Source organism: Asparagus officinalis, chromosome 3, assembly GCF_001876935.1.
Source record: "Asparagus officinalis chromosome 3, Aspof.V1, whole genome shotgun sequence".
In the NCBI taxonomy this organism is placed as follows: Eukaryota; Viridiplantae; Streptophyta; class Magnoliopsida; order Asparagales; family Asparagaceae; genus Asparagus; species Asparagus officinalis.
Genome location: NC_033796.1, coordinates 82,925,641 through 82,953,548, shown reverse-complemented (window position 1 = coordinate 82,953,548; position 27,908 = coordinate 82,925,641). Strand labels below are relative to the sequence as shown.

The following is a 27,908-nucleotide window of genomic DNA, read 5'->3' as shown; positions in this document are numbered from 1 at the left end:
TAATGTATCCAGGGATCTTCCCAAATAGGCAATTGATCATCTTCTTCTGTTTTAGGAGGATCGATCGTGGTCATGTTTGACATTAAGCCTTTGAACATTTCTCCAATACTAATGTCAGAATCCTAATTTGAAGAATCAGACGGATGCCCATTTTTATTTGCTAGCTGGTCGATAACTTGCTAGCAACATTCGTCATCAGATGATGAACTATAACCCAAACCCCTTCTATGGCTGTAATAATTATCAGGTTTTTCTTTTGGTACATAGGCAGGACGAGGTGGAACGCTGGTACCTTGACCAAAACGAAGACCTTCACTGAGCGTGAGGTCATACCCTTGTTTTTTCAAGTAGTCATTCGCTTGTGAACTATATCTGCAGAAATGTCGTCTAGGCCCTTCATCATCAGTATTTGTTTCATGAAGAGATCAGAGGGTGGGATGACTCCCCTTTACCAAAGATTATTTCTTTTCCACCCCTGCCTTCGCGGGTAGGATTAGGGTTGTTCCGAAGGAATCCTGGATGCACTTCTTCGTCGTACAAGACGACCGAAGTGGCATGTGTACGTCAGGGTTATCATATAATTCTTGCATTACATCATCGAGACAATGCGAGTACTTTAAATCATCATTTGTTATTTCATCAGCAAGTTGCCAGTTACAACTTTCATCCGACGATTCACTCTCGTCAAGATCGATTACAAGATGTTCAATATCATTTAATACAAGACCTTCACTATAATCGAGCCCAGCTTCGATATTAGCTTCTTCTTCACTGTCCGTACCGTGGGCTGATGGTTTAGTATCGGATTCGGCACCATAGAGAAAAGAGTCAGTAAAGTAGTTTCTAACCCCTTAAATGGTTGCTTATCCGCGACCACCGTCTTTACTTCGTTGTTAGTGTCAATATATTTCAGACACTGATGGAGGGTGGAGGGAACTATAACATTACTGTGGATCCAAGGACGACCCAATAGTAGGTTATAAGAAGTTTCTGCATCAATCACATAACAAGTGACCTCCGATCTCAAGTCTTCGAGTTGACACTTCACCCGGAACTTTCCTAGTGGCCTGGACCCACTGGTGTTGAATCCGTAGATAACGGTTCCCGTGGAGGTTAATTTGTTGGCGGGAATTCTAAGGTGGTACATCAACTGAAGTGGCATGATACTAACAGCGGAGCCCGGATCAACTTGGATTCGGTGAACAACGCTTAAGCCAATATATCCGGTGAAGTATAAGAGCTTATCATGCTTTGAATTCTTCACTTGCATATCCTCTTTGGTAAAAGCAATGCAAGGAAACTTCGTAGCCGCCAAGTTACGGTGTTGAACTGATGACTCCGGCTCTTTAGGGATTGGCTCAATCCGAGTGAGAAACACATCAGAATCAGCCACTGCATCTTGTAAAGCTTCCATCATATCTTTTGAAAGGCGCAACAACTCGTACAAAGTAATCCTCGTTAGGATATTGGTTAACTGAGCCATGCCATCAAAACGGTATAGAGCGTTTGTACTTTCCGGTTTATTTCTTCCAATCGGTCGATTAAAACGAGACTTCTTCGGAATGTGAATTTCTTTGTGCTGGGACTCCTCTTTTTGCTTATCCAACTGTTGAGGTTTTTTAGCCGGTATAGGAGTTGGAACTACCCCCAGCTCAACTAAGGTTTTGGAAGGTGTGGTCTGTACCACTCCCTGTTCAGCTAGTTGTTCGGAAGCACTTGGATAATTGAAGTGGTATTCATTTCCACTTCTGGTAGCAAATGCTTCATGCTCTTCCTCAGAAAGCGGTGAAGTTGGGATTTCTTCATCATTTTCTTCAGGAATTATCGAGGCTCCGTAACAAGACTTCTCTTTTCCTTTGCCTTTCAACTTCTTGGGTGCAGATGTCGTTCATTGTTCATATTCAAGCAAATCGGGATGAACCCAGAGGATTTCGTCGTTTGGAGCTGTATGTGACACAAGTCCCTTTTGGCGCTGTCCGTGAGAGTCATCGTTGACGATTTGCATTTTAACCTTTGACACGGATTCAGGTTGAAACCATGACAAAGGAACTGAACCGAAACTAATGGATATTGCATTTGCACCTACTTTCTTCTCTTTCGGCTTCGCGATCATAATACCAACGTCGATCAAAGTCTGTATTTTGTCTTTTAGGACATAACACGCTTTGGTAGGATGATGGACCCTTTTGTGATATGCACAATATTTTGGGTCTGTAGTCTTCTTAGCTTCTTCCCGATTCGTGACCGGTGGAAGTTTGATCTTATTGTTATCCAAAAGATATTTAAAGATAACTGGTACTTCATCGTCCCTGAAGGAATATTTTTTTGGAAATCTAGGTTCCGAAGTCTTGGGCTGTCTTGGAGACTGTTGTGACTGATGTGGCAACTAGAAAGGTGATTGTTGCGATTATTGTTGTTGCGGTTGTTGTGACGTCTGGTGGGCATCAACAGCAGCCGCGACTCCCTTCCCTTTGTTGTTGCGGTTGTTGTGACGTCTGGTGGGCATCAACAGCAGCCGCGACTCCCTTCCCTTTACCTCGAGGATTGTAATTCTGCTTTTGAGGATTAGTCGGTGGCTGACCTCTCTCCAGCTTCTTCCTCTTAAGAAAGCGTTCGGCCTGTTCACCTCGTACCTTCAATTCTTTCCAAATCTTGGAAGGCACAACCCCCATGACTTCTAGGACATTCAAGGAAAGATTGTTATAACATGTCTGAAGGATGAACTCTTCAGTGAGCGAATCTCGGCAATTTACCGCTTTGTTTCGGAACCGTTTGACGAAGACATCTATAGTTTCTCCATCCTTCTGTTTCTCATCCAACAAAGTACCAATTGAGACCTCGGTGTCATCGTCGAAGAAATTGATAAGAAACAATCCTTCCATATCATCCCAACCGTTGATACTTCCAGGCTTAAGATGTCGATACCAATCGAAGGTAGGCCACAAATGGTCCATACGAATGACCGTACCATCAAAGCTTCGTTCCGAAAATTACACCCAGATGAGATTTAAAGTAAATCAAATGTTGAGTAGGTGAACCACTGCCATCAAATAGAGTAAAGTTAATTAAATTGAATTTCAGGGGTAAGGAATTGAGTCCTACTCCCTCGGATATGGGCATGGAATGTCTGTTTTCTTCACTTCTTGAGTCGTCATCAGGGCATTGACTTTGTTCTAAAGGTCTTGCATTTTCTTATCCTCATCCATATTTTTCTTCGGGTGAGTTCGAGAAGGTTGGATAGTCGACTTGACTGGGTCACTCAAAATTCTCTTTATTAAGAGGAGGATCAGCAAAGATAGTTTCATCCACCTCTTGGTCATTATCAACCTCAGTTATCCAAACTGGTATAGCATTACGCCTGCTAGACTCAGCTTTTTGACTTGATTCCTGCTATTGTAGATGTTGTTGAACCTATAAATCCCTCATCTGTTGCATTCTCAACTCCATCTCCGTTTTTATTTTAGCTCTGATCTCTTCTCGTTGCTTAGCTAAAGCTTCTTGCAACATCTGGACTAATTGATCAGGCGTAATTGTGAATGATTCCCTGGTCTGTCCTACACTGGACATCGTATCATCAAAGGTAACTGCAGAACAATTATCTAAGAGTTCCTCATCTGAAGACAACCCTTCATGCATTCTTCTATAATCTGCGTCTAGTGGCCCTTTGCTGTAGCCGTGACAGTCTATGAGAGAGGCCCTGATCAACTTTTTCTCCCGGAGAAAAATCAGGATCAGGGTTGATTGAATGTCGTTTTCCTCTGTCGATCATATTGATAGTGACCTCTGTAAGCTCATTATGTTGAATGGCAGATATCCTTTTGCGGAAACGTCTCGGCCTGGGCTTTGACGTTTCGGTAGAAAGTCTCTGGAATACAGAAACCTTTGGAGGTTCGACTTTAGAGCAGCTGCATTCATACAACACTGTTTTGATAAGCTTTTCACATACACAATGAGGGCTTGTTTCTCAAACAGTCCTTTTTCGTGATTTGTTTCTACCCTTAGTTTGATGGTACAGCTTGTCAATAGGGTGACTAGAGCAACTTATCTTCTGTTTTTGTGTTTGTACCTTGTTGACATATCCTGGATGACTTGTCGTCGCCTCCGAGCGATCCAAGGTTATATGTTTAGACCCACCCCTTTGCGGGCATGGAGTCTTTAGAGGCCCCAAACGAGAAGAAATTGGAGTTTTCCCCTCTTGGGATTGCTTTGTCCTGATAGCAGGATACTTGCGACCCCCAGTGTAAGAATCTACTCGGGGTTCATTCACCGGACCCAAGCGTTCTTTGATTGGAGCTTTGCCTCGATCATCAGGTAAAGGACTGAGGCGATCCGTCATTGTAATCTTAAATTTTGACAGGTCGGGACTGACCCACGGCTTCACTGGTGACGTATCAGAGGTGGTTGCAGTAGACGGATCAGGAATAGATGTCAACGACGTCGAAGGAGAGGCCTCGGAAGCCTTCCTTTGGCCGAGACAGTTACAACTGTCTCGAGTATAGCTCCCTGGTCCGAGACACTTGATATGGCCTCTTTGCCCGAGACAGTTGCAAGTGTCCCGGATACTGTTGCTTTGTCCGAGACAGTTGTAAGTGTCTCGGATGAAGGACGTATTTCGGTGATTTGATTTTTGCACAAGTTAGGATTTCGGGATCCAAACTTTGAGGTTCTTTGGTGATTCTTTAGACACCATTTTCTTCTTCCCTTCTTGTGTTTGTTGACGAAGGGCACGGACACGAGTGACATTTGCACGACGCTTTTGTATGCGTTATTTAAGGGTCGAACGAGCCCTTTTGACGAGAGTTCATTCCTCTGTTGTAAGTTTAGCAGATATGTGAGTGGTTTGTCGTTGAGGCAACTGGACCACTCGATGCTTCCTCGACTCTAGGTCCGCATAGTAACGAATCCCGTCGGTTTGTTCCAAGGTCTTAGCCATTTGACGAGTACGGCGCTGACGTTGTCTCTAACAAGCTCTTTTTATCAGTGTCGGTGGGTTTTGATTCAATGACTCCTTAACTGGAGAAGAATCATTGTGAGCAGATGTATTGTGAGTAGAATCCTCGGCAACAACAGGGCGAGAGTCTTCACCCGTATGAGTTGAAAACTTAAAAACTTTCGTAGAAGACGAAATCTTCCTCTATTTGCGGGGTGAGGAAGACTTTGCAGACGAGAATGACATATACTCCTCAAACTTTGCTTAGTCGAATTCGTACTTGACCGTGGATTCAACCGGTATCTTGATGATCGGCTGCGACATGACGGTCTCAGCAACGAGACCGTTGGCTCCCACTGTGATCGCCAGCGTGTAAGATGAATACTCTTCTCAAGATCAAGTTGAAGCTTAGATATTAAGGAATCCCAAAGTTGCTATTTGCACTCGAATTTGATGAAGACTCTCTTGAGAAGGACGCTCCAAAATGCTTAAGTTCTCTGTTCAATTTGCTCTCTCTGCTTGGATCCCTGTCTGTAATGGTCCTAGGGGGTATTTATAGCCCTTAGGAACAACAACTGAAGTCGGAAGTCAAAAATAAATCATGTCGAAGAAGTTTCATTTCCGAGACAGTTGTAAGTGTCTCGGAATTTTTCGAGACAGTTACAACTGTCTCGGAAGCTTGCTTTACTCCAGTTGTTTTGTAACTATTTTAAACACGTTCTAATGCTATTATCTGGGCAGTTGTTGGCGTGATTTCCGCTGGTAATGTCTTCCCCACGTTCAAACACGGTCTTTGGAAGTTATGGGGCCACATGGCATGCACAAATCTCAAGAAAACTATCGTTTTCTTTTTAACTTCCGAGACAGTTGTAAGCGTCTCAGAATTTTTCGAGATAGTTATAAGTGTCTCAGAATTTCCGAGATAGTTGTAACTGTCTCGGAAACTGTTGGTTCCCTTTCATGCTTCTGGGATGTGTTTTGCACCTTAAAACTTGTGTGATGCGCTTCTTATGCATTCTCAAGTTGATCTTTAGCTTTGGATGATCCTTTGCAACTTAGATGATGATGTTTATCGTCTTCTCTACGTCTTGAGCTACGTACGATTATCTATAGACAATTTTTGACGCCTACAAATGTCGTACGTTGAACTTGAATTTTTAAGATTACTAGTTGAGATGCACATGTAATACATGTGATAGAATATCATGATTATTTAAATTGACAAAAATAGAGTAAAAATATATAAAAATAAAGTTTTTTGTGGGATTGATCATCAACTCAATGATTTCTCTCTCAAATAAAATTATTATTGTTTCCTTCAACCCAAACCGTCGTCACATGATCTACTATTTGTGAGTTATAAACACATTAATCTAATACAACATCTCTGTTTAATATTATCTTGAAATCTTCAAAAGATGGGTGATCATCAATTCGCAAAGAAATTTTGTATATGAATTTACTTGCAATATGTCTGTTAAACTTTTAGTTGTGGTTTGACTCATATTCACATTAACTTTTAGTTGTGATTTCACTAATATTTATATTATCTAATATTCTCATTCAATTTTATAACTCATTCTCTGTATCATAGAAATAAAACTGAAAGCATGAAGAATTATTATCTTGTGAAATTAGAGCGGGGAGATTATAATATATTTCGCTATGTGGTTTAAATATAAAAATTTCTTTTTCTTTAATGCAAGGTCTCTATCAAATCTTAACCCAAGCGATGTGAATGAAAAATAATATTATAACTCATTTGCCTAGGACAATTGTATTGTATATAAGACATATAACTTATCTGAAATATCAACATCTACTAAGTGGATTTTGTTATTGTGAGAGCAACATATTAGAGCTCGTAGTTAAACTTTTTGGCTCTATAAAAGACATAAGAATTTAGAGTGCATAGCTTATATATCGTAAAAAACATATTAGTTTATGAAGAATTTTTCCTAAAAATGATATTATTACAACAATATTACTATTCAGGACTAAATCAATTTTATTATATAAGATTATATGACCATTTTTAATAAATTCTAAAGTATATATATAGAAACCTCAATGTTTATAGCCAATAGTTGGTCTCCACAAAATAGGTTAATTTTATATTGTAGTTTGCTATTTGTAATGTCATTATTTTTCCTCTTTATCTTATTATTCACGTTTTTCTGATGTAAGTTCTCTTTTGCTAATCACTCAATTGGCTATGTTTAGTTTTTATAATATCAAAGTTAGAATATTTTCTTCTATTTAAAAAGTGCAGAAATTATTTTAAAAAAATATATATTCACATAGATTTAATAATATATACTTTAGTTCAACTCAAACATTGGCTTGAAGCTATTTAGAGTGAGGTCATTTCTACGCTAGAATGGTAATATAGTTATTACATAGTCCAAAAGTCAAAGAAGAAATTTCTATAAAGAAAAAGTAATGTAATATGTTAAATTAACTACTAATTTATACAATATACATGGGCTGTTCAGATAACTATAGAAAGTAAGGTATATATCGTAATAAAATTTTCATAGTGAGTGACCAACTACAATCATCCTAATTTAAGCATAAATAATTATTAATTTAGTTACTAATTTGATACGCGTAACTATAGAATAAATCTCAAGCAAAAAATAAGAATTGAGATTGAATTATCCTGTAGCTAAATAAATAAATGTTATTATAGCTGTTCTTTATATTAAATTTAAAAGTAATAATATAAAATTATTAAGCACTAAATATTAGCTCATGTGAGAAAGTAAAATAATCCATGACCTATATACATATATAGTCAATCAATCAAATGTATTAAAATTATGATGACCACAGTCAAACTTATATGGTGGGTTCACATTAAATATAATTTATAAAAATAGTACATTAAAGTCAATATTTTTAACCACTATATTGATTGTTTGAAATTTTTTGCATATATAAGTTATACTGCCTAGCAATAGTGATGTACACACTTAATTATGTCCTAATAATCTTAAGAATAACTTACTCTTCAATATCATTATTAATTGAAGTATTTATGCATTACACTAAAAGCACAATGAAAATTTAGAAAACTACAAAATAAATACCCTCAAAAGTTTTAAAAATTATAAAAATACTCTAAAATCTTGTAATTTACAAATACACAAAATTATTAAACATTACATTGAAATTAAGGAATTAAAAAAAATCATTGAAAATTTTCATACTTTGGAGGGGTAATTTGCAATGTGCTAAATTTCAAATTTAATAGATTTTTAATTAGTTATGTTCTTTTCAAAAATGTTATGGATAATATTGACCATGAATTTTTTTTTCTAAACTTTTAAAGGGTGTATGATATTTTTTATAAAATTTTAATTTTCTATGGGTTGTTAGTAATTATGTATATTCATTTTAATGTCTATAGGTTAGAAATTCTTATGGTGTATTTTCATAAATTATAAAATTTAGGGCCTTTTGTTATTTTTTAAACTTATGGGCCTTTTCTACAGATTGTAAATTATTTATAGACTATTTATAATTCCTATGCTTTTAATTTACTAATGAGTATGAAATTCTCAGGATGTATTTTGTAAATTTTGAATTTTACGGGTTTCTTTGTAATTTTTTAAACTATAAGTGTGTTTTGTATAAATTATAAACTATGTAAGGAATATTTATAATTCTTATATTTTTAATGTAGTGTTAGGTTGAAAATTATCAGGTTTTTTGTAAATTTAACAATTTTGAGGGTTTTATTTTGTAATTTGTAAAAAGTTCAGAGTATTTATTGTAAATTCGATAAAGTTTGGGGGTTCATGTTATTTGTAGGTTTTTAGTGTGTTTATAGGTTTAAAATTTTTAAGGTGTTTTTTTATAAATTTTAAATTTTTAGGGGTGTTTTTGCAATTTTCAAAACTTACAAGATATTTTTTAAAAAGTAAAAAACCTTCAGTTTCTCGCTAACATATGTTTTTCAGATTTCTCACTGAATTAAAGTAAAATTTATAATTTTTAAGAAGTTTTAATAAAATTTTGAATTTGTAGTGGTGTTTTTGCAATTTAAAAAATTTGGAGAATATTTTTTACCAAGTTTAAAAAATTTTAGGTGTTGGCTAGCATATGTTATTTAGATTTCTCTACGAACTGAAATAAGTAAAGGATTTGAATTATATGAAATGTATCTCTTTTATCCAATAACATGTTAAGTCTCATTATGAATAGGATAAATCATTTAGTTACCAATTCAAAGAAGATATGATAACTAAAATAGATTAGGATAATAATGTAATATTTTTAAAAGTTAAGGGTAATATTGACCATGGAAAGATTTTCCCGAACTCGTACTTTTAAAGGTAGTATGATTTTTTATTTCTAAGTGAACTTTTGACTGGGAGGTGGTTGCTTGAAAAAAAAACCCACGTATGTGGTTCATGCGTCAATTGAAATTTAAAGGTAGTTTTTGTATTAAGATTGTTTGTAGGAAAAAAAATATCATTTTTTAATGTTGCTAAAATCATTATTTGGACTTGTTGAATTTTAAAGAATAACTCTCGGAATTATCACCTCTATTGTTTTTTTTCGCTTTTTGCAGGTTGATGATTATTTGCATGTTGCAAAAGCCTACCGTTCAGCTAGAATGGAGGAAATAAAAAGGGAACCAGAACTTTTATCATGTTCGGTGGTATGTCTTTTGATATTAAGAGTGCTAGTCTTTTCACCCGTGCCAAACTATGGCTATGAATTTCGTATTTATTACAGAACTATCTCTATAATTCCCCACTATTTGTGTCCTCATGTAAGTACTAGTCTTTTGACCCGTGCTAGGCACAGGCTACGGATTTCTTATTTATTACCGAACTTCCCCTATAATTTACCCCACATTCCCTGCTATTGGTGTCCTCATGTAAGTATACACAGTTCTAAATTATGAATTTAATTATTAAAGAAATTTTAAATATTAAATTCATTACAATTGTATCTGCACTTATAAAACGACGTTCTAAATTATGAATTACCTTATAAAACATGTAACTGTTTCTTTGCTTCTTCCTTTATTTAACATGGTACCGTTATAACCTGATCAAGATCCACAATATGGAGTGGAGATGAATGTAACAGTCCTCTACAAATACAAACAGATATAGTTTTTCCCATCTTTTTCCTATTTATGTGGAAAATTCTTCTATTTTATTCTACAAATACAAACAGATATAGTTTTTCCCATCTTTTTCCTATTTATGTGGAAAATTCTTCTATTTTATTTTATTTTAGAGTCAGTTTACACCCTAAATTCTTCTATTTTATTTTATTTTAGAGTCAGTTTACACCCTAAAGTTTAACCAACTTCAGCTTTGATACCCCGCAAGTTAAAGTTTGCTCAAATAATAGCCCCAAGTTTCACCCTCTTTAACTTCGCTAACCTAATTTTATTGCTTTTGAACTTTGTATGACCTCGAACCCCTAAAAAGTAATATTTCAGTTTACCCAAACTATTGCTTTTGAACTTTGTATGACCTCGAACCCCTAAAAAGTAATATTTCAGTTTACCCAAACTTTAATGATAGGAATTATTTTCAAAATGCAAACTTAATCAGAATGTTGAACTTGCTACCTCAATTACCAAATAACTATTCACCCAAATATGTATAAAGACACAAATATCATATAAAATTTCGAAAATTGAAACTGACCTCTCAGTGTTACCATTTCCCAAGTAAAATTGGCATCAAACGAAATTGCGCAGAGTGGAGAGAAGAGGAAAGCGGACTTCATGTAGATGTTTGCATATTTGCTCATAAGTCTTAGTTAAAATAGATAAAATAGAGGGGAAAAGGAGAGATTTTTTTTTGTTCAAAATTTTTTCAAGGGATTTATTTAAAGCCTATACCATAGCGATCACATGGAGTCGATCGTGGTCCCTTGGTTTTCTTGGTTTTGATAATATAATTTTCTATTTTGTTTTCTGTGACAATAGGTAGATATGTACTAAGGAGAGTACAGTATGCAAATAAATTTTGAAAACATGCCCCATAAGTTGATGTTTCTGTATGGTGGAGTTTGTTTTGACGTTGTCTGCTATTTCTAGACTTTTTTTAACAAGTAATGTTTCAGTTCAATCTGTTTAATCTATTTATCCCCTTGTTTAGTTCTTATTTTAGGCTTAGGTTTGGCCCTATTTTCATCTTGGGGATAAAAGTGGTTGGCATTGGCCCAACTTTTCCTAGGCCAAAAAATTGCCTCTAAACTAGTACTTTCAACACCCACTTGGTTTACAAAAGAACTAGTTTAGAACAGAACTGGGCAAGGTTTGATCCTGCCCTTGTTTTGTAAGGATTGCCAAACATACCCTTAGTATCTTGTAGTATTGGGAAGCTCAAAAGTTTGCTTCATCCATGATATTGCAGGTTCCAGATGGTAGGCAAAGATCTACCAAAGAACATGTCCCTTGTGGTGAGCTTTCAAAGATGAATTTCACAGCATGCAGTCAGCTGTCTAGCTTGGTGGATGCTGTTGATGCTTTGATTAATGCAACATTTCGGAATATTCTGACGCTACAAGGGACTAGCAAAAAAGTTTTGCTGGTTAAATTATTGGCACATAACCTGCATCACGTACGAGTAAATGAGGTTCTTACAAAAGTAGATTTTTGGCCTCCACTACTGACACTTTATCCTTTTGCAGCTTCTTACTCCTATTGTTGAGCTCAGACTTGATCTCTGTTTAAGCATAGGGATTTTCCGTGAAGATTGTGAATCTCAGTTGAGATTAAATAGGTTACAATCTGGAGAGGTATTAATTAATGTATAATATTATATATATTTCAACATTAAGCATATGCTTTTATCTTCAAGCTATTTGTTTGTGAACCGTTTCAGGTAACGAAAACTAGTTTGGAAGACTATTTTAACTTGAAGGCAGAGCTTACTAATAAAGAGAGAAGAATGGTATGCATCTTCAATATGCTCATCAAATGGTTTGTTATCAACCCTTACTTTACTTCTAAATGTCTAATTTCATAGGTTCATCATAGGGTACAAACGGTAAGAGGACTTGTAGGTGATAAGGTTGGAGCATATGAAGCTGAAGAGTACTTAATCCTGTTAACAAAGGAGTATGATGCAAAGGTACCTAGTATCAGAAAAATAGCAGTTAACTTTTTGTTCATCTAACAACTAACACACATATAGAACACAGTATTAATTGTTCCTTTGCATAGTCTTTTACTGTATATTCTAGAATCTGGACTTCTTTTCAAGTCCATCTTGTCTGCATATTTATTACCTATGATGATTTTCTTTTTTTAAGTACATCAAATGTTCGAGGCGACAGCCCACTTGAACGTAGAACAACGATCTGTAGTGGTCCGCATTCAAGAATATTCTCGAGTACGAACCTTTCATTCTTTTACGTTGATAATTGCCTTTTTATCTGCTTGTGAATATTCAATACATATCACGTTTCAGACATTGAGGCTGGTGTTGCATGGGTGAGAACTGTTACATACACTGTAATATCCTATATCCATGTAGTTAGGAACTCTTTCAGTACTTTCTTGTAGGAGAATTGTAAAACCTCTATTATATTTTATCTTCTAATATATAAAGGAAATCTTTAAATGTCTTCGATGAGCGCTATTAAATTAGCTAATATTTTAGTAGAGAGAACTCTAAAGCCTACAATATTATCTATTTTTCTAACATAAGGAGAGGAAACTATCCAATTGCTCCTTCACTTTTTGGGCTTAGCACATACTATGAGGTAACATGAACTTTGAATACCTACAATAGTATCTATTTTTCTAACATAAACAGAGGAAACTATACTATCTAGTTGGTCCTTCGCTTTTTGGCCTAAGCACATACTATTACGTAACTGCCCTCTTCATTTACAGCTTGAAGACTGTCACGTATACGCTGGAAATTCCCAATAGAAAGCATTTAGACTTGTGCTCATGTAATTAAGCAAAGTATTTCAACATAGAGCTACTTTATCTAGATCCTAGAGTTCTGCATTTTCAACAAAAAACTTAAGCTCTTGCATTACCACTTTAGAATTAATTTGAAAGAAAGGAAAAAACATACACAAAATGATATGTTTTTCCTATTAGATGTTCTATTTTAAGAAAAGAAATACGGGATTAACAAATTATCCTTTAACCTCTGAAGATCTTAAATGAAAATTTAATTTATTGAAAAACAAATCAATAAAGACCTGAACTTTTAGGGGATAAAGTTTATATATGCTTTTAGTGCAGGTCAATGAGTAACCATTCCTTAGAAATTTAGAAAGTTTATTATTGCTACCCATTCAAAGAGGCCCAACTGTTGCATCCTTTATGCATCATGTTCTTAAAGCTAGACAAATGTGAAGATCTTAAACATGCCAAATTAAAATTATTTGTTTCACATAGCGATGTGAAACTCCAAATTATTGAGCTAAAATAAAGAGACTGAGCTTGGTTTAGAAACCTCATTGATATCCTTTCTGTTATATATTTTTATTTTTTGTTCCTAAATGTTTGCTGTTTCTTTTGTATTATTAGACTTCATAGACTTTATTTGTGATCAGTTATGTCCATACAAATCTAAGGATTATAAATAGAGAGTTTATAACTTAATCCATTTGCTACAACTTAACCAACCCTAAATAAATATTCACAATCCTAACCAGAGGGGCATGCCTAATGAAGTCTATGTAGATAGGCATACTGAATTTTATTATTCATATTAGCTTGTCAAATATCTAGCTCTGGATAGGTATTACCTTGTAGAGGGAGAAGCTTTTTGGTTGAGTTTATATATTTAGTACCGATCTCAATGTTCTGGTTGACTCTCAAAAATAAGGATATTATCATGATGTACAAGTATGAATGATACTCTTCTAGTTGTATGGATAGCTGAAGGAAATGCAACCAAGGACTGTTTTAAATGTTTAAAACACCTTCAAATAAAACCTGTCAAGTGAATTGTTTGAGACTTAGATAAAGAATTAGTTCTTGAGTCACTTTAATCCATTATCCTTGGATCATATTGAGCATATTCTATGAAGATCATCAATCTACTTTACAAGCAAAAAAATTATTCTATTATATTACTATTCTAAATAATAAGAAAAATTATAAAAAATTCTAAAAATTATGCAATGCATATTTAATGCAATTCCGAAGATATACAAGATGAATGAAAAAATATATATTTGTAAACTTTCACCTAGAAAATCTCTCTTTGCAAGTTAGTTAACATTTCAACAGTCATATGCAAATTTATGAGTTACTATAAAGTAGAAATAAATAATTGAGAAAGATTGCACATCAAATACAAATTTTTTTACTTTTAAAATAGCTACGGTAAAATAGCTAAGATACAATTGATTTTTTACTGTTAATTCATATATTTACATCAAGTTGCAACTTGCATACAATTAAATTTTTTACTGTTAATATATTATGCCACGATTAGTTTTTTGAAGTTAAAATAGCTACAGTAAAAAAAAATAACCGGCGGTTCTAACTTACCTGCAGAGAAAAAAAACAAAGAATGACGAAATGGCTACAGGAAAACAAAAGCTGGAGAAGAAAAAACAAAGAACTACATGGAAAAGAAAAATTTTTTTCTAATGGCCTGCTGCTGCCGAGTGGAGAAAAAACAAAAACTGGAAAACGAAAGAAAAAACAAAGAGGAGAAAAGAAAAAAAATTGGAAAACAAAAGAAAAAACAAAGAGGAGAAAATAAAAAAACTGGAAAACGAAATTTCTTCCCTTGCGCTGCCGATCGCCATCGTCACCAGTCGGAGCGGTTAAAATCGCTTTTAAGCGCTAAACAGCGCTATTTACACGCTATCAGCCGCTTTTCGAGTGAAAAGCAGTTTTCCGCGCCTTGACACCCCGCGAGCACGGTAAGCGGAGTGGTTCACCCCCGCTTCCGCGAATAGCGGCGCTATAGCGCCGCTATTCGCCACTTTTTACAACCATGACTGTTAGGACCTAAAAATGGGACATGTTGAGGGGACAAGTGAGGTGATATACTGAGATGGCGATGAGATTTCTCAATATTAATGACTGATGAGTTGTTCACCCCCGCTTCCGCGAATAGTGGCGCTATAGCGCCGCTATTCGCCGCTTTTTACAACCATGACTGTTAGGACCTAAAAATGGGACATGTTGAGGGGACAAGTGAGGTGGTATACTGAGATGGCGATGAGATGTCTCAATATTTTAATGTAACATTGAATTATTAGTAAAGGTAATTTTGTCGATAAAACTATCCATTATTATTTGCTCCGAACTCAATAGAATCTATTTTGTCTCAGTATCCTGCTTCATTGCCTACATCGCTGATGGTAGTTTGAAGACATAATGTATAAAGTCAGAGACCGTAGCAAGCCCATGAAGGATTAAGAAAAAAGAATCCAACTTTGATTGGCTTGATGTGATCTGACCATTAAAGGAGACTTTTTTTTTGTATTTCTCAAAGTTGAATTGAAATCTTCTCGACCCAACAAGGTCGTTCTTTTTCAATATTTCTTGATATCACCCACCAGCTTCCTCTAATCTTAGATTAATTATGGAACCAACAACAATTTTTACTCATTATATATTTCTCTTTTGCTTCAATGATTTGAGGAATTAATTTCACTTGTTGATTAATGTTTTCATTTATGAGACATTCTATTTGATTATTGATCTTATGATGGACCCTACTGCCATTGACCAAAACCTTATTTCCTTCCACATTGCTGATGCTGATTAGGTGATTTTGAAAAAAAAACGAATTACTAGAGCGAGTCATTCCGGTTTGTTTCTTTGATTAGTTCAATTCACATTGGAAAAACATTATGCTAAATGAATAAATCTTGTACTCTTTCATCGGCAGCAGGGGAGACTAAAAAAAGTGCAAAAACAAAAAGAAGGAAGAAGAGAACATGAGCTTAACTTTCAAGTCAGCTTGGATTATTAAAGTTATTAAATTTGAAAATTTTCTTTCCGCGTCCCCTGTTCATATAAGTTGTCCAATTTTTTTGTTCTAAAATGAATTATTCATCTTTAGTTATTAATAATAATTTATTAATGAACTAATAATATAGTAATGATATCACAATATTTATTTAATAAATAAATGTGGTGTGCTATTATCTAATTAATATAATATCTCATAATATATTTATAATATGTAATGTAACATATTAGTATTATATTTTGTTGTGTAGGAATAACAATAGTTAATAATTAATAACTCCTCTAAAAACTAAAATATTAGGTAGTAAAATATGTAAATATTCATAGTAGATAATTATAATATATTATTATACAATATAAAACAGTAGCATGTTTATATGAACAATTATTAGATATATGAATATTTTGAAGATAATATTTCATAGTTATATTATTCTAATATAATTTATTAAAAATATATTACATATATATTGCAATATATAATATTGTAATACATATAATATACAATATGTATAATATATAATTTTGTAACATATTAGCGACAACATATTATAATTTGTATATATTAAATTAATAAGATGTTTAATAATAGTGATATAAAGTGTCAAATAGTCCGTGCTGTTTTTGAACACTTCTAGAGAAAAAACGATTGTGTTTGAATTTGCTACACAACAATCACCACACCCAAATATATCCATTAATATCCAATTTGTTTTTGCTTCCAACCCAATGTTCAGGAATCCATTTATTTTCCAAAATGGGTCAAAATGCTATGGCAAGTAAAATATGATAAATATTAAGTTCATTAAAAGCTGATGATTAAGTTTTTGAGGCTGCTTCCTGTGGTTAATTATTAATTTGCATCAGTTGTTTGCACTAGAAAAGACACTACATAATCCCATAGGTTTCAACTAAGAAGACCTAACAATTTAAATTTTTTGGGAGCAAAAGAAGAAAACATTCATGACATTCGTTGGTAGCTTCACTATACATTGATATCAATTTTAAATCCTTATTTTGTGCCATTGTTTTTGGGACTATGGCTTTCAAGTTTCAATGTGTACATTAGCTCCTTTAAAGAACTTCTGAGAACATAATAACAAATCCAAACTAAAGCAGAGAACATATGAGAATTAGAATTTGGATTCGTAGAGAAATAAGAGGGAGGATGATTTTTGTAGAGGCCTTTTGATTTGGAATTAGGAAAGAAAATTTTTGGGAGTTTGTTCATTCAGGAAGGGGATGTGGTGGTACTATTACAGCAATCCATACTCTTCCTCGCCCATAGCCGCCCTCCCTCATTGCTCATCTCATCGGATATAGGAAAAAGGACTGGGAGCGCAAGGAAAAACAGACATGTATAATGCATGCCGAAATTTCCATGCCCTTTTCAATAAACCAAATTCTTACCTTAAAATTATGAGAAAGAATGTACTATTAAGGATAATAGAGGGTATAAAGGAAAATGGAATGTGAATAAATTCTTACCTTAAAATTATGAGAAAGAAGGTACTATTAAGGATAATAGAGGGTATAAAGGAAAATGGAATATATTCACAGACCTTCTATACAATGTGTTTGTTGGGGGGATTGTTTAAAGAAAGTAATAGAGTAATCTTAAGCAAGTTCTGGCACTTGCTTTAATAGTCCTTGTGAAAACGGTGGAACAACAAACATTTTATCCACCTTGTTGAGAAGATTCATGCTATTATTATTTTGTCATCAAGATTGCAACTTCCTAATTTATTGCTCCACCTTGTTGAGAAGATTCATGCTATTATTATTTTGTCATCAAGATTGCAACTTCCTAATTTATTGCATTGATTATTATACAATTGTGGAAAAGTAGATGCATTTTGAAACTTATCTGGTATTGATTTTTGCATTCGTAATTCCTAAACAAAATACTGCGATGGCTGCATTTGGATTGCAAATATCAGTCCTGTTAATGATTTTTTTATTATTGATCTTTTGCAGATTAATAAAGTTCTATATCAAGTAGGATTGCTTGAAGAAGTTTGGTTGGGAGACTGCTTGAGATCTAATTTTGTGAAATAGTTGCTGGTAACTAACTTCCCTTTTTTTCTTATGGGCCTTCACTATTGATTCCATCCACAGAACCTGACAACGGAATAGTTTGACCACTTGGTTTGTTTGAAGGGATTCAATAGGCTAATAATTAAGTAGTATCCATCCTTCCTAGATTGGTGGACTAGTGTGGATGAGTTTCACAAAGAGAGCGGGTATAAGGGAAGAACTGACACGGTGCGAAGGTTGGATTGCATTAAGATTAACCATGGGAGTTGTTTGATTAAAGTTCAAGCACGTAAAATTTGAGGTTAAAAAAATTTTGATTAAAAATAAGATTTGAGTGGCTACCCTAGTTTTAAAGGAAACAAAAATTTGGATAAAAAGTTATTTTATCCTTCTAGGAAGATGGATCGATTGTAATATAAGAGAATCCTTATAATTTAGGAAAATGAAATTTGATATTTAGATGAGGAATGTCCTTTGTAAAGCTCGTAGGTTTGTATTTGTTAGCAAAACTCTATAAAGAATCCCTACGATTTTTGAAAATTATTTCTGATATTATAAGGTTTTAAAAAGATGAACTTTTGGGTGTGTGTGGGGGCGTCCTTTCTGAAAATATTCAAAATCATATTAACTATAGTCTTCATTAGAACTTCAACTTTAGAGAGAGTTACTTTTTTCTTATATACATTGGTTTCAGTTGTGTATGTTTAGGAGACAAATTTGTTTCGTAAATGAAAATATTATTTGCAAAATTAATTGCAAAACTAATTACATTAAACTACCAGCAAAACTCGAGAGATGCCCAAAGTATCTTATAGATGATACTAGAATAATGTAGTCATACACCACCTGTAACCATGCATGCCTGAGAATAACTACAACTTGTAACTAACTATCAATCCATTACGCGGCAGTGCCTCAAGTTTCTCTAGTGATTTATTCTGACATGAGTAAAGTTCGCAATAGATAAGCATTCAGACAATTTTAACGTATGCAACATAAGCAAGCAAATCTAGAATTAGATGAATTTAAACCATCTGCATACACGTTAACAAATAAATATCACACTGTGGAATGAGATCCGGAGAAATTTAGTATCACAATATTCTCACAATATCATGAAAGCATTGGCTTAGAGACATATACTGACTATATCACATGGTCCTAAAGAATTTATTAATTACTACCACGTTACCACCTAATCATGTGAATTTAAAAACCGACATCAGTGTTTTATTAAGGATATTCCTAAAGGATTTATGACATTTGTTGATAGCTTCACTATACATTAATATCAATTTTAAATCCTTATTTTGTGCCATTGTTTTTGGGACTACGGCTGTCAGTGTGTGCATCAGCACCTTTAAAGAACTTCTGAGAACAGAATAACAAATCCAAAGTAAAGCAGAGAACATATGAGAATTAGAGAGAACATATGAGAATTAGAGTTTGGATGCTGAGAGAAATAGTAGAGGGAGAATGATTTTTGTTGAGTCCTTTGGATTTGGAATTGGGAAAGGAATTTTTTTGGGAGTTTGTTCCTTTGAGAAGGGGATGAGGTGGTACTATCACAGCAATCCATACTCTTCCTCGCCCATAGCTGCCCTCCCTTTTTGCTTATCTCATTGGGGATAGGAAAACGCTTAAACTAGGAGCGCAAGGAAAAAAACATGTATAATGCATGCCGAAATTTTCGTGCCCTTTTCAATAAACCAAATTCTTACCTTAAAATTATGCGAAAGAAGGTAATATAAAGGATAATAGAGAGTATAAAGGGAAAATGGAATATATTCACAGACCTTCTATATAATGTGTTTGTTGGGGGGATTGTTTAAAGAAAGTAATAGAGTAATCTTAAGCAAGTTCTTGCAGACTTGCACTTGCTCCGATGGTCCTTGTGAAAATGGTGGAACAACGAGCATTATATCCACCTTGTTGAGAAGAGTCATGTTATTATTAGTTTTTCATCAAGTTTGCAACTTCGTGATTTATTGCATTGATTATTATATAATTGTGGAAAAGTAGGTGCATCTTGAAACTTAGTTTATATTGTTTTATGCGTCTGTAATTCCTAAACCAAATACTGCGATGGCTTCATTCGGATTGCAAATATCAGTCCTGTTATTAATTTTTTATTATTGATCTTTTGCATATTGATGAAGTTCTATGTCAAGTAGGATTGCTGGAAGAAGGTTGGTTGGGAGACTATTTGAGATCTCATATTGTGAAATAGTTACTGGTAACTAACTTCCATTTTTGTTTCTTGTGGGCCTTCACTATTGATTCAATCCACAGAACCTAGCAACGGAATAGTTTAACCACTTGGTTTGTTTGAAAGGTTTCAATAGGCTAATAATTAAGTAGTATCCATCCTTCCTAGATTGGTGGACTAGTGTGGATGTGTTTCACAAAGAGGGTGGGCATAAGGGAAGAACTGACATGGTGCGAAGGTTGGATTGCATTAAGATTAATCATGAGGATTGTTTGATTAAAGTTCAAGCACATAAAATTTTAGGTTACAAATATCTGATTAAAAATAAGATTTGAGTAGCTAATGCTAAGAAAGTTCCCTAGTCTTTAAGGAAACAAAAAATTTTGGATAAAAAATTTATTTTATCATTTTAGGAAGAAGTTGGATTGATTAAAATATGAGAGAATCATTATAATTTAGGAAAATGAAATTTGATATTTAGATGAGGAGTGTTCTTTGTAAAGTTGGTAGGTTTGTATTTGTTAACAAAACTCTATAAAGAATCCCCGTAATTTAGGAAAATTACTTCCGAGTATCGTAAGGTTTTAAAAAGACGGAACTTTTAGGCTGTAGGGGCGTCCTTTTTGAAAATATTCAAATTCATATTAACTATAGTCTATATTACAACTTCAACTTTAGAGAGAGTTACTTTTTTTTCTTATATGCATTAGTTTCAGTTGTGTATGTTCGGGAGAGAAATTTGTTTTGTAAATGAAAATATTATTTGCAAACTTAATTGCAAAACTAATTACATTAATCTACCAGTAAGACTCGAGAGATACGAAAGTATCTTTTAGATGGTACTAGAATAATGTAGTCATACACCACCTGTAACCATGCATGACTGAGAATAACTACAACTTGTAACTAACTATTAATCCATTATGTGGCAGGGCCTCAAGTTTCTCTAGTGATTTATTCTAACATGAGTAAAGTTCGCAATAGATAAACATTCAGACAATTTTAACATATGCAACATAAGCAAGCAAATCTAGAATTAGATGAATTTAAACCATCTGCATACATGTTAACAAATAAATATCACACTGTGGAATGAGACCTTGAGAAATTTAGTATCACAATATTCTCACAATATCATGAAAGCATTGGCTTAAGAGACATATAATGACTATATCACATGTTCCTAAAGGATTTATTAATTACTACCACGTTACTACCTAATCATGTGAATCTAAAAACCGACATCTGTGTTTTATTAAGGAGATTCCGAACATGCACCAGCATTATAATTCTGGAAGAATTGGACGTTGTGAATGGTAATTTAAGAAGAGCAAATTGCAACTCTATTCCATATGAAGATGATCATGAAACACGAGGAGGAGAATTGATTAGACAATCTCGTTGAGAACTAACAAAAGACTTTACATATTTAAATGAATGAACAATTGGACAACGAGAATGGAAGTGAACGCTTGACTTCACGAAGAAATCAAGTTAAAAGAGATATCCAAGCCAAACTCCTCTCTTTCTTCTTTTCCTACTGAAGCAAAGAGCTTTTGTTCTCTCTCCTTTTTTTTCATGTGAATAAGTAAATGGCATGATGGGAGGGAGATTTTAAGAGATATTTCGTAAGTGTAAGAGATGGGAGTTTGTCGAGATTTCTTGGGATTAGGTATTTTTCGATTAAGAGGTTAGGAGTTCAAAACCTACGACTTTTATTTGAATTCAAAATCATGAATCCTAATAGTCGGGCCTTTGACATTTGGGGCCCGATTTAATAAATATGACAAACTTACAAGAAGTAGATGATATTCCGTAAATTAGTCATGTTGACTTTTGGTTATATTATCTAAGAAAAGTATAATCAAGGGTCCAAAATTTGCATTTCTTGTTATATCAAAATTTTGAATAATGTGTTACTGTCAAAATTTGTGGCTTTAAAATTATCACATGTGTTTAATACCACAATGGTCAAAAACCCAGAGTACATGAAAAAGCAATAACAGACAAAATCCCAGGGACAAATAACATAAAGACAAAATTTTTAAGTAAGGATGAATGTCCATATTGCATGAAAATGTAATAAAGGACAAAATCCCAAGGATAAATACTATAAAGACCAAAATCTCGAAGGATGAATGTCGTAAGCGCTAAAACATGGATGTCTCTAAAAGATGAAGCCAAGGATAGTTTACTAATGCTAAATCACAAAGGTAAATGCCTGAAAGCCCTAGATGAAAACTAACTTCAAAGCTAATTTTACATTATAAATGTTGGACTTTTTATCCCTTGTAACCTCAAGTGTTCACCAAAGTGTTCTATAAACTAAATTAACTCACAAAATATAATTCATAAACATATCCGTAAAGTATTTCAAATTGAAGTTTGTGTTACATCTATACCATGGAAAATCGTCTGCTCGTATGCTGGTGGTTTTAAGGGATCCCTGTTGCATTTTATACGCAACCATGTGATTTAGTTTCATGTTGGTAGCATCTGTTTTCCTTTACTATCATGATATATTCCCCTGATTGTAAAATTTGAGATAGGTTTCTTCCTGATTTCTGTTTGGCTATCTAATATATTAGAGGGGTTTTTGATATAAACATTCGGGGGGTCAATGCTTATCGACTACAATACAAATTACTGAAAATTCCAGATATTTAAGGTTCGGTTACATGAGCACACTAGGAGTGATCCTTCATGCGGTTGGCTCATTTTATTGGGAATGGTAGTAGTTAAATCAGCTCTAACATGAAATTCTCATGCAAAACAATTAACACATGGATGTCCTTTATTTTGGCTTATATACAGATGCAGTAAACTTAATTGCATTCTTGCAATTGTATTTCGTACTTTGTTGAGATCTTGATGTTCTCATCCATATATTCTTTTCGTGAAATAGTTTGCTCATTCCGTTCTATTTCAAGTAAGAGCAGCTTTGGATCACCTTTTTTTTCGTAATACTTAGTTGTTTTATCGCTATTTATTGCTTCAATAATTTAGCGGTGTTTTCCCACTACATCTTTTACCACCAATGCAAATTACGTGCTCCATAGATGTTTAGTCATGACATTCATTGAATGCGTGCTACTATTTTACTTCTGAAGTCACATTTAACAATCAATGTTTATGTTGGCAAAAACAATAAATGAAATCATTGAGACATTCAGGGACTGGTATCTTTATTTTAGTAAGTTTTATTTATTTGAAGTTCTTTTATGAAGTTCTAATTTTACTTTTTTATGGTAGGTCTTCGGTTGTAAGATTATTGGATTTTGGCTCCTGTGTCCGTTCAGAGGTTGTGATTGTGCTCATATGAAATGCATGTTTGATGTGATTGGGCAGTTTAACTTAGTTATGCGTCACATAGTTAGCAGTTATAGGTGCTCGTTTTGCCATAATCTTCATGACACAGTTTGTTAAGTACACATGTTTGTTAAGTACACATGTTTGTCATTATTGATTATGATAGAACGTACTAATTGAGAACTTCTTGAAATAATCTTTCTTCCTTTTTCCCATTGGATGATACTTTATTTTATTTGTGGAACTTGGAAGATATATATAGTAGAACTTATGTCAACTTAAGTGGACATCAAGTATTTGTCCACCAAATTTTTTATCCACTCATTTATATATATAAAAAGTCCTTTCATATCATGCAAGGATCCCTAGGCAACATGAGTGGATAGAAACTTTGGAAAATAGTTACAGTAACTTTGTGCAAAACCCCACCAAAGTTGTGTGAAATTTACCCTTGTTATTTCATTGACCATGATGCATCACTTCCGAGATCTGAAGTAAGCCATATTTGAAACTGATCATTAATGTTATTTCATTGACCATGATGCATCACTTCCGAGATCTGAAGTAAGCCATATTTGAAACTGATCATTAGGGCATAAAGTGAGACGATGATGCATCACTTCCGAGATCTGAAGTAAGCCATATTTGAAACTGATCATTAGGGCATAAAGTGAGACGACGATGCCTGTTTTAGTCAACATAAAAGGTAAAAACTACACGTAATCGCACTTCATAGATATATTTCTTTGTGAAAAAGGACTGGAGAATCACAAAGAGGCAATTGCAATAGACTCGCCTCGACTTAAATCTGCTGTGAGTGAACTTTCATTGTAACGACAAGTCAAATCTTTTTAGTAGCGATTACTTGTCTGTTGCCAAACTTGTCTCACAAAATTTGTAGATTCATGAATGTAAGGTTGTTAGACGAGCAGATTTTAACCTCATGTTTGAGCCTGTTTCTCAATCTATATCGTCTTCAGAACTGCCACTTGCGAAATTAAGCAAAAGTATTACATCAATAATTATATATCAAATTCAAATGATGAAAAAGCAGCACAGAAGATGCTGAGGGTTGCATAAATTCTTTTACATTTTGATTCGGGTAATTGTGTTTGGAACATTTGCATCCCTCACAGCACCTGAAGAAATCAGCAAAATCCAAGGCAATTTCTCTGTACTCGTTCATGCAAGAGTAGAAGTTTTAAACAAATAGTTGCTAATAAGTTTCTTGAACTAACGGAGTTCTCGTTTATGAGTAGCCATTGATGAAAAAATCTACCATCGAAGGTCCTATACAATTAGAAAAAAGTCACTTCCAGAGAACTAAAGCAGAGCAAAATGTAGACTCAAACCAAGCAAAACTTGCAAAACTTGCAAAACAAGCTCAAACAGAGCTTCGAACTAGGGCGCGGGGGGGGGCGGGGCGGGGGCGAAACGTTGCAAAGATCTAAGCTCAGAGACGTCACTTTTACATTAAGAGAAGCTTAACTAATCGTTTGAAGCATCACCTGTATAAGGGAAATTAACATATGACGCAGTTTTTTTTTCCAAGGCCAGTGGACAAACTCATATGGATCTCTCTTTTAATTTATTTTAAATGCCTCTTTGACTTTTACAGTATGAGGGGTGCATTCGATCCAGATATGACCTAGATATGATACTTATCATATTCATATCCGCTTACCCATCACAGATACTAATACGGTTACAAATATACATCGGTAAGAAAAATTTATATCCGCTAAAGTTTGATATGGATATGGATATAAAAGTAGATATGTGTGCGCATGAGAAGATATGACAAAACTAGATAATATTGAAAAAAATATAGCTCATGTGATATAAAAGAATTCATTAATATGTTTGTTTTATCTTAAAAGCTAAGATTAGACATCTGATCAACATAATTAACCCGAAATCCATAATCTAAGGATTAAAAACTACAGTGACGATATGACCAATATGCACTAAGATATTTTGTATACGGACCGTAATATTTCACTACAAAACCTGTTTATGTCAGAGGCTTAGCCATGCAGATTTGGATGTATCTAGGAGATCTTAGGGTCCTTCAATCTCTTTTGGTGGCTGATCACATTGAGTAGAAGAGAATTCATGCACATGTATGAAACATTAGAGGATCAATTCGGTTCTCCGGTGGTTCCTTTGATGATCAAGACAGTTATGATCTTAAAAGGAGAGTTTGTGAAAAGAATGTAATAGTTATATAGCAAGTAACCTTTCAAACAAATCGAAAACAAAGGATGGGTAAATTCCCTCAGTTTTGGAGTTGTTTTATATAACCTCCATCAATTTTGAAACTTTGATTCAAACCTTCAGATGTCCATTCTAGGGGCACGATGTTCTTTACTGCACATGAAGAACTCGTGAGAGAGCGGAGTTGGGTTCTCTAATGGTTTCTCTGACGATCAAGTTCGAATAAAGCTTGAGTGGAGAAGTAAAGTGATAAACTGAAAGAGTTCAGAGAGCATAATGAATTGTTTACCTCTGTGCTGCCAACAATCCCTCTATTTATAGTAGTTGCTGAGGGGTAGTTTGTTAATTTCGATCGAGTTTGAAGTGGGGCAAAGTCAGGATTTATAGGTTTCAATTGTAGAGAGTGGTGGGTCACCTTTGTGTTTAATATGAGTGTGATAGAAGGTACATAGTGCAGATGTGGTGCGATGTGTCATAAAGACTTTAGGGGACAAAGGAATGATGGCTTTGGTCAGGCATTTAATTGTGTTTAATGTGATGATGAGTGTCTGTCGGTGGGAGTTACGAGGTAATCGTCGCCTTTCAACTCATCTAGTTGAGGGTCGAGAAGTACCGCCTTTTGACACAGTCACATGAGCAGTCGGTCAATAGGTTGAGTGCGGGTGGCTTGGTGTGTCGGCCTGGGAGGAGGTCGACTCATACCGTCTTTAGACTCGATTATGCAAGGAGTCGGCCTCTTGTGTGCAAGTTGCTCATAGAGTCGGCCTAGCGAGGAGGTCAACATGTATCACCTTTTGGCTCGGCGATGCGAGAAGTCGGCTAGTTGACATGAGATTTTACTAGTGTCTTTCTTCCTTTTTCCCATTGGATGATACTTTATTTTATTTGTAGAACATTGAAGAAAAGGCTTGTTAATTCTTTCACTGGGAAAAGAAAGTGAGGAAAATTTTTAAAAATTACTGAAAAATATAATTTTCCATAACCATTGAAATAATGTGAGTTTATTGTTAGAAATAATATATAATTTACCAAAAAATGTTATATATGTATATATACACCTTGAAATCTAGAAGAAAGTCGACTGGTCACAATGATAACAATTGAGCCTTCATTTTCCCCTTTTAGTTTTTTCTCCATAGCAAATGCTATGTTTTTCCACAAAGTGAGGGTTATAGTGTCGAAATTGGTAACAAAAATAATGTTTTATATTTAATATCTATATTATATAATAATTTTTCATATTTTTGATATAAACAATAATAACCCTTACTCTTGATTATGCAAAGCTTCTAAGAAAAACACTTTTCCATTATTGTCCATGCTATCAATCGCATAAATTTCATCAACTATTGCAATCATATCTATTAAAATATGATTTAAATTTAGTATCATATGACATACATCATAATCTTGTAGGAATACAAATATAATGCGTACCTATAAGAAATTCTTTTGAGTCAATTCTCGATTCAATCTCTTTAAGGAAGGAACTCGAACTTATATGTGATGCCCCTGGGTTCACACAAGGCTGCAGTTCAAGATGAAATCAAGAATGTCAAACCTGTCATGCACCACACCGTGCAATAACATGTTTCACCATCACAATTACTATCTCTCTAGTGTTAGACCCTAGAGGGGGGTGATTAGGGTCTTATGCTAATCTAATCCGATTTAAATGGCAATTAAAAAAAAATTAATACGTTATCCTAGCAAGTATGAAATACAACAATATTTGTAAGCTAGGATAAGCAATATAAACAATAAGATATATCCTAAATGATGAAATATATATATATATATGCAAGGATATATAAACTGACACAAGGGTAAACAATATGAACTAGATAGTGGATGATATAGATAATGAGCTAATGACAATGACGATATAAGATATGAACATAAATATGAATGAACGTCAAAGCACACTCAAACAAGCAATATGATCACGGAGTTCGGACCTTCCGTCCTACGTCTCCGCTCCCCACTCCCGGGGAGAAATCCACTAACTCAATCCGGTTTGGAAGCCGGAACTTCTTCTACACACTCGGTTTTCTAGCTAACCGAAAACTCTACAACTCACACTCTTGCAATCACACTCTACACCCACTAAGTGTTGGACCTAGCCGTGTCTCCCTCAAGTGCTCGGTTACAACCTCTCCCTAGGCACGTTAACCGACGCCACTCTTCTTGGGACGATCCCCGACTCTCACCACACACTCCTCACTCGGTGTACAAGTGTATTACAAAGTGATTTCACAATTAAG

At 34.3% G+C, this 27,908-nt stretch overlaps 1 protein-coding gene across 5 annotated transcripts in view; it reads left to right on the top strand.

Annotated features, from left to right (window-relative positions):
- Positions 1-23,642, top strand: part of LOC109834398 — a 36,477-nt gene extending 12,835 nt beyond the window's left edge. For 2 of the 5 annotated variants that reach the window (XM_020402408.1, XM_020402407.1), the window contains exons 6-11: positions 9,510-9,599; positions 11,323-11,529; positions 11,600-11,707; positions 11,794-11,862; positions 11,938-12,042; positions 23,371-23,642. In XM_020402408.1, the coding sequence (XP_020257997.1) occupies positions 9,510-9,599; positions 11,323-11,529; positions 11,600-11,707; positions 11,794-11,862; positions 11,938-12,042; positions 23,371-23,544 (753 nt within the window). In that variant the 3' untranslated portion in view covers positions 23,545-23,642. Of the gene's footprint in view, positions 1-9,509; positions 9,600-11,322; positions 11,530-11,599; positions 11,708-11,793; positions 11,863-11,937; positions 12,043-12,223; positions 12,304-17,849; positions 17,937-23,370 lie in introns of those variants that run through there. The other 3 variants (XM_020402409.1, XM_020402410.1, XM_020402411.1) reach the window with 3 other exon arrangements.